Here is an 8,357-nt window from a genome sequence, read left to right as displayed (position 1 = left end):
TATTATTCTTTTTAAATAGGTAAATATGTGATTTTAAAAGTTGAAAAAGTGATAGTATGATAAATTTCTAACAAATTAAGAACGTGCTTTGATTAAGGGTTCAGTAAGCTGCTAATGATATATTACTGTATGTATAATAACAATACAAAAGGAGTTAATTATTCGATTCTTATATGTATGTCATGTATGTATTACTATTATTACTTTTTTTTTTACTTGTTTAATTGTGAGAGTATGTTTTCAATAGAAGGCCTAGCTTCACGTGACCTATTTGTACATTCTAAGGCCATGTCCCAAACCTTCAGAACTTCCCATCTATCTTTCCCTTTTAAAGGGAACTCAAAAAATTCATTTTTTTCAACTTTTATCTCTTTTCTACATTCAAATTCCCATTCTATTGACTCTAAGGCCTTTGCTCCTCCTAAGATGTCCAACACAATTAGGCCAAAATTGTATATGTCCTTCTTTTGTGACGATGGTTTACACGGTGTTTGAGGTGATGTTAACTTTGGTTGATCTGCGTCAAAAACTTCTGTTGCAAGTTGGTTGAATCCGTAATTAGAAACATAAGCGTTAAAGTCAACGTCGATCATGATGTTGGAAGCTTTAAGGTTTCCATGAACATTGAAGATCATGTTTCTTTCCCGCGATGGCGATAGGGAATGAATGAAGTGAATAGCTCTTGCAATGTGTATGATTATCTTTAGTGTTTTCTTCCATGTAAGTGGTGTGTGACCATGTTCTCTTGCACCTAAACCATTTGAACCCGATACAAAAGATAATCAATTCATATGGCAATCAATAATATAGAATTAAGGATCTCTCAAATGATAATAATAATAATAATACGGTTATGATCCGTACATCACTAAATTTTTTAAACGTGTTACTGAACAACATCATAAAACATATTTAGTGGTGTAGTGACTCAAATAAATATATATGTAACCTTAAAAGTAACTCATACCTAGAAGTAGATCATGCAAGCTACCCATTGGATAGTAATCACAAACAACAAACTTGAACCTCTTAGAATATAGATAGGCCTTGATTGGAACAATATATGCACAACGTTGTCCGATTGCTGCCAATCGCGCTACACGTCGTCCAAACCCTGCCCTCCTTAGACCAACAATTCTAAACCTTTTCAACACGTAACATGAACTATCTGAAAACACTACTTTTTCGGACACGCCCAACATGCTCTCTCCTACAACTCCTACTGACGCACACATTACGTCTTTCAATTTCCAACGAAAACCGTCATCTTCTGCCATGAGGCCATCATCACATGGCACAAGTGGCTCGTTTTCCATGCACCCGATGAAGATCTCGTCGTACTCGCATAGTGATGATCGACAACTTTCTTCTTTGTACCTAATAAAAAGAAAACATGATATAGTTATGTGTTAAGAAATTAGTTAATGAAGATATGTTAATTGTGAAGGAAATATAAGAAACCTAAAGCTTTTTTTGGACTTGGTGTTTAAAGCTCTTGATAACATGATTGTCTTGTTTGAAAGAAACTATGATATAGGTGGTAATCACTTTTATACGACTGTTAGGAAATTTTAATTGGTTTAGTGTCAATAAATTATTAGGTTATTGATATAATCGAAATTTTAATTTTGATGTGAATTGAAACTTATATACATTCACAAACATCCAGAATTAGGAATATGCAATTGAATCTAATAATTAGTAATTAATAATTAATGATATGATATAGTATTATTTTGTAGTTTTGTAGATTGTTGTCTACAATTTAATATATTTAATAACAATGTTGATATAATAATAATGTAGACAAATAAAAGATATCGTAATTGCAGCAAAGTGACGTATCGAATATAAATTGATTGGTACATATGAATGTCACTTTCTCTACGACCTCTTTGTTTGTCACAGTGTATTTTTTTTTATTTTGTTATTTATTTTTACTATGTAAAAAAATGTAATCTTGCATCTTGACTTCCATTTTTTTACCACATGAACAAAATTCCACCCAAAGCCTGATCTTAGTTCCATCTGAGCCAAAAATCTGATCTTCCAGCTAAGCCCAAAAGCCCAATATGATCCAATCGTAAGTCATTTGTTATTTGACTTGCTCAGGCTTGAATGCTTGATTCTGACATCAAAAGTCTTGACCTGTACCAATACTAGGAGGTTTGCCGTCCGATGGACGGTTAAATTCATTCATTTTATATATTAAAGGTTAAATCTTTAACTTAGATATTTTTGTCTTCCAATTTTTTTGAAAGACGGTTGTCGGGATCATCTTGAGGGGAATTAACCAATTTCACAATAATTTGCTACGCATGCACGCACTTTCGGGCGAAAACCCGGCTCGCACTTCAGGGATCAAATCCATCAATCCATACGGGCATTTGAACCGGGCCGAATTCCTTGATGCAAGTCGGTAAAACCTCCCTAAAAACGTTTTGGGGGAGAACCACTCGACCACGAATGCGGCTTCACTTTGGCCTTACAAATTAATTTATACTTGTAATATTTTTATTGTATATAAATATAAAGAAAAGTTGGTATCTTAAAAGATAGATAGCCCATGAGAGAAAAACAACATAACCGGAATTACCCATATTTGCAAGGATTACGTGGTTAACAAATAAAACGTTAATAACAAATGGATGAATATAACAAACTAGCCTTTAAGAACTCGTGCGTTGCACGTCAACTCTTAATCAAATAAACTGGAAACGTATATGTTATATTAATTAACGGTATGATAAAAAGAGTATCACAAGTATTCTTGTGAATGAAATAAACATGATATGGCTAAGTTTTTTTTGCTTTACACATGACACATAGATTAAGTCTACTAATTCCTACATTAGCAAAACACAAAACACATGACCAACGGTAGAAAATTTATATGTAAGTACATCGCCAAAAGTTGCATAACTGAGACATTGTTTTACACAAAACACAATGGGTGACGATTGACACCAAGGTGGCTCTAACACCCTCTTGCAACTTTCCGAACAATTTTAATCCAACAACAATCATGCTCATATGCTGTAAATTTCAAATATAATCGTCATCCACTTTAAATGTAGAGTAGACCAGTTGACTACTCGCTTAAAAGAAATTTTCCTAGAATACGTAAGTAGCTAATGAACTGAAAATATAAGTAGCCAATACCTTCTCTTACTAATCACATCTTAACATTTTAATATCTCTTCCTCATCTAAATCATTTGAATGCGGGTTCAGATTAGCTTTCAGAACTTGGTGCCATGAAATAGGATTTTTGCAAAACCTGCAGTAACACCCATGTGAAATCAAAAAATAAATAAATAACACATTTTGGTAAAATCTCTAAACAAAATTTATGGTCAACTCTATCTGTTAAAAATAAGATGCTGAACGTGGTAACACATTCGAACATGTCAACCCACCCATCTTGCCACCAATGCATATATACCTTAATACACACCAAACATGATAATGGAGAAAGCTTTGTATATTAAATGATAAAATGTATAATGGATTTGATTGGAACATATAACTAACCATAAGTTTTGGTTTCTTATCAAGAACTTGGTTTCTTCTCAAGAATTCTACTGACAATAGTAAATCTCACCCAATCCTAAATTCTCACAGCAGATATGCAAGTAATAGTGAAGATAAGAAAAAAAAAACATTTCTCGTTTATTGGTTTAGTCCAACAATATCATGATCCACTTGTCAAACATGTTTATTTACTATTAGGTATCTTGAAAGGTTGGTTGCTATATATGCTACTAAATTTAAAAGCATAAAGTTTAGGCAATAATTAGACAAAATCTGCCACTGAATATGTCGAAGTTTTTATTACAATGCCATATGCTGGATACTTTTGGTAAACCATTATCATTCTTCGCATATACAATGGCTAGTAATACATGTTACTCATAACACAGTCTACGTTGCATTAGCAGAGAGTATAAAGAGTACATACTATACAATAGTTAGTTGACCCTTTAAGTTTGTATCATATCATGGATTAGCAAATATCTACATTGCATTCACTTGTGTTCTTAAGTGTAATCTAAAAGCATCAGGTATGTCCTATAACCAATTAGACACATTATGAATCATAGTAGGTTTTGTAGGCCCTTATCACCATATGGCTTAAGTGTACCAATTCAATTTCCTCAAATTCAGATATATGCTATTAAATTAATAGAATTACTCCTACTATCCATTATTAAGGAAGTTTTAACTTCCTGGTTTATCAATGAATATCCTATCCAGGTATATGCTATTATCAATTATCAGAATTCACACCTGTGAAGCCAAGTTAGAATCAGAAGGTAAAACTTTCTTATAAAATAAAATTAGGGGTTTTCGGTAAGCAAATCGGTCGCCTTCCAAAATTATTATCTCTAATGTCAACTTACCTTGGTTTGATAATGATAGCCCGTCTTCGTCCATACAATAATCCATCAAGGCCTTTAAGCGGTTATTGGCTTAGATTAACAGCGAACAAAAAAGGCCCATCTGTTATGCACCAAAACAACTTTTGCAAACCACTTGTTGAATGTATAGAGCAAATTAACAGTAGTCAAATCCTACTCAAACAAAAAGAACAATGTGTCTGAGTCATTAACATATTAAACATGAAGGATATAATAAATAAAAAATGATAAATTTATGAAGAAAATATATATCAAGATCAGGCTAATAAAGAAATTGATTAAAAAGATAAAAAAAAACTATCAAAATATTATTGAACTCATTGCAGTTTATCAAAGTGGTCAGCATATTGTTTATCATTTTAATTAACCAAATAAATGTGTTCATCATCATAGTCCCTCTAACACACACACATTAAGGCTAACTATACAAACCATTGTTGGCTGCTTTCAGGTAACAATTTACGACTGTTTGACAACATCTATGAGGTAATAAGAAGATCAATGAATTATATTAACATAAGCAACCAGACCAAATTCATAGTAGGCATTGAAATCATTCAGAAAACTAAAATTTATACATAGACAACGCATAATGTGTGATAATCGATATACGATTAGTATACTAAATGCTTAAATTAACAATGAAGTCATAATCGAAATAAGATTGTAGCGTTTGAGATGAAATCAAATTGTTAGACACATATACCTAGGTATAAACATAAAACCTTTAGTATGTATGAAATCGTATAGAGATCGGGTGCGCATTTGGTATGAAATTGTAATCGAATTTGTGTCATATAACACTTGATTTAGTGATGAGTATCCTTGAGCTAATTGTAACAGGAATAATCAGTGACGGATATTTGGTGGCGATAACCTAGTTGTTTTAATCGAGAAGTAACTTCTGGGATAATAGTATACAGATTAATTGGATCGACAATTTGAGGAAGGCGAATTGTGGTAGCGATGAAAACGATAATCGGAGAAGATTCCGGTGAGTTTTAGTAAACGGTAGATAGTATACAAAATTTATACCATTAGATGCGTAAAATTGTAACGGAAAAATTAGTGGTATTGGCGAGGTCGATTACTGTAGCAGTCTGCCATATTCGTAGGCGAAATGGGTTAGGGTTTTTCAGTTAAGAAGAGAGGGGTGATATGGTGTACGGTTTGTGTTTTTTTACTTTAAATGCATTAATTTTATAAATGGTGGTATAATGTGGCTTTTCATTGGGACATGTGTTAATTTTGTATAATTAATAGATTTAATGTGTGATTACTAATGAAATTACACGTGGAGGTATTATGTCAGGATCATTGCCAGTCTTCCATGTCGAATATAAACCACCTGCTTTATGAGAGGTATAGATAGATAGATATGTGACTATTTACACGTGGAGGTGTTAATTTTGTATAATTAATAGATTTAATATGTGTTGTAATGCTTTCATTAACGATTGGTAAATGATCAGTTAAGATCTTAATTAAAAGAGTTCAAACTTTAAGAACGCATAGGCCAAGTTACACTGTAACCTCCTGGAACACTTTCGGTTATCCTAACAATCCAATCATTTATGTCTTTAAACAAATAATTCCTTATTTAACGAAAGAATCCTAAGCTTAGTGAAATGTTGAGACCATGTTATTGTGTAGTGTACTTAATCTACCCTAGAGACTGTTTCCATGGCTATACATAGCAGGGATACAGCTTGCAACAACCGTTGTGCTTCAGCATGTGCTTACTATGTTTATATGCTAGTGACTACACCTGCATAGCTCAAGGCCAACTTTGTACTCCTAGCGTCTATCCAAAGTTTCCATTACAAAAGCGTCATCTACTAAAATCTATAGCGTAGGTTGACATACTACAACCGTTATTCCTATGTCAAGTGCACTATGTATCTGGCAGAGTTTTCTTACCAATTGGTGACACAGATAGTGTACTCTGAATGGGGTTCGCGACTTCCCAATAACAGAGCCTATAACCACGTTTTATCAGTTAGAAAAGCTATTGAGTATAAAGAATTATTGAAAGGCATTCCGAGAACATCTCATTATTTCAGCATCGTAACTGACTACGCCGTAACATACACTTAAAGATAACTACTCGCTAATAAGGGCAATAGTATCAACTATCATAATAATAATGGAACACATTATAAAAGATATATAAAAGGATAGAAGTACCAGTAGTTTAATCAAGTTCTGAAAGTACAAAAGTGACAACTTCAGACGCACCTTCAATCGTTTACAGACTCCGTTTACCGCCTACTCTAGGTAATTATTACTAATCGAGAATGTAGGATCCTAGATCTCATGAATACCATGAATGTGAACAATAAACCACATGAATGTAGAGAGCATTAATCAAACTAGTCTACTATATTCCACGGCTCTCTTGAATACATTACAAATCGGTGGCTAATGTTAACTAATCTAGGGAGCCTTGGATCCTTTATATAGCCCTTGTATAAAGGATCCTCCTTAAGGCTAGGAAAACACGTTTTACTCCTTCTCGGGTACCTAACAATCTCCCCCCAGGAGTGAGACGGGTTTCCAGAAAACTAACTCCCTAGTAAACATACAACTTTACAAGGAAAGAATCAACTATTGCTAACTAACTCCCCCCGAATGATGTATGGTCGTTGATGAAGATCTTGAAATATTCAAAACTTGATGTCATCGTTCTTTCAACGGTCTTTGAGTTTACACAGAGGAATGCGCATTGAAGAACACATCACAAACTAAATATGTTACCATCAATCCCTCCCTTGACTTAGTTGTGATATGTCTTTAGAATTTGCTTGCATTGAGAAGTCGTTTCGAAACTTTAGAAGCTCCGCCCTCAAAGCACATGGGCTCTCATCAAAGTGTCATGACATATATACCGCTGGTTTCAATACTGAGACATGCCTCTTGAACTTTCATCGTTCCAAATAGTACTTTAGATAATAGTCATAAGAAAACTCCCCATATGATGTAGGATCTCCTTCGAGTCTCTAGCTCCCCCCAAACAAACAATTCTATCTTTGAAGTCCGAGTCCTATACCGTACATGTATAGAAGTCATATGCACATCAGCCATATCTATATCTCCCCCACAATGATGCTCGCATGAGATAAGAATGTCATAGTTTAAAATGGTTGACGTGCTTGGCAAATCTCCAAAATATCATAAAGAATGCGTATGAGAAAAGCCGTGTGAATCCGAGCCTCAAAAATCTTTGTAAAATATGCTTTGGAAGGATGGATTCGGTAAAGGACCATCCTTGAAATTTTTTGATAAACTTCAGGGGCCAAAACTGTTAAATTTGTATTCAGATTCGGTAAAGGACTGTCCCTGTAAATTCCTCAAAGTTGTCAGGGACTGAAAGTGTAACATTCATGTAAAAGCCATCAGATTCGGTAAGTGGACTGAGTTTCATGACTGTTGGGCTAAGTAGATTCGGTAGGCCCAATTAAAATAAGAAGTAATTTGCTGTTTGGCCATGATTAATGAAGAAGCCCAATAAAGAGTCCAAGTAGATTCGGTAACAAGCACTGTAACAAACCCATGAATCCAATATATTGTAGCATACCGAATCATCATCATCATCAAGAAATACCAAGGCTTATACCGAATCTCAATCATAATACCATACCGAATGCAATACCGAGTCTTATACTTAAATCAGTAACTGGATTAGATATGATCAATACCGAATAATAAAAAGATTTAAGATCCCTGCCAAATCCGTAACCGCCATCATCATCTACCGAATGTGTTCTTCATGATGAAGATGAACATATAAATTTGAGCTAATCAAATTAGAAGAAATTGAGATCCAAAACAATTGAAGCATGATTCATGTGCAGCAACTTAGCAAATTCCATGAAGAATTAGATTTATATGAACAATAACTTGATAAAATCAACAGGAACAACATCGTTCTTCAACT

General features: G+C 33.9%; 1 protein-coding gene across 1 annotated transcript in view; it reads right to left on the bottom strand.

Moving 5' to 3' along the window:
- Positions 1-212: 212 nt before the first annotated feature.
- The window catches only part of LOC139888477 (probable inactive receptor kinase At5g58300), a 33,500-nt gene continuing 25,355 nt past the window's right edge, over positions 213-8,357 (bottom strand). The window contains exons 3-7 of the mRNA XM_071871484.1: positions 4,514-4,573; positions 4,403-4,454; positions 3,249-3,279; positions 968-1,377; positions 213-751 (exon numbers count right to left, since the gene is read on the bottom strand). Of these exons, the coding sequence (XP_071727585.1) occupies positions 213-751; positions 968-1,377; positions 3,249-3,279; positions 4,403-4,454; positions 4,514-4,573 (1,092 nt within the window). The remainder of the gene's footprint in view (positions 752-967; positions 1,378-3,248; positions 3,280-4,402; positions 4,455-4,513; positions 4,574-8,357) is intronic.

This window comes from Rutidosis leptorrhynchoides, chromosome 2 (genome assembly GCF_046630445.1).
Source record: "Rutidosis leptorrhynchoides isolate AG116_Rl617_1_P2 chromosome 2, CSIRO_AGI_Rlap_v1, whole genome shotgun sequence".
Lineage (NCBI taxonomy): Eukaryota > Viridiplantae > Streptophyta > Magnoliopsida > Asterales > Asteraceae > Rutidosis > Rutidosis leptorrhynchoides.
Note: the sequence above shows the minus strand (reverse complement) of the source record. Positions and strands in the feature narration are given on the sequence as shown.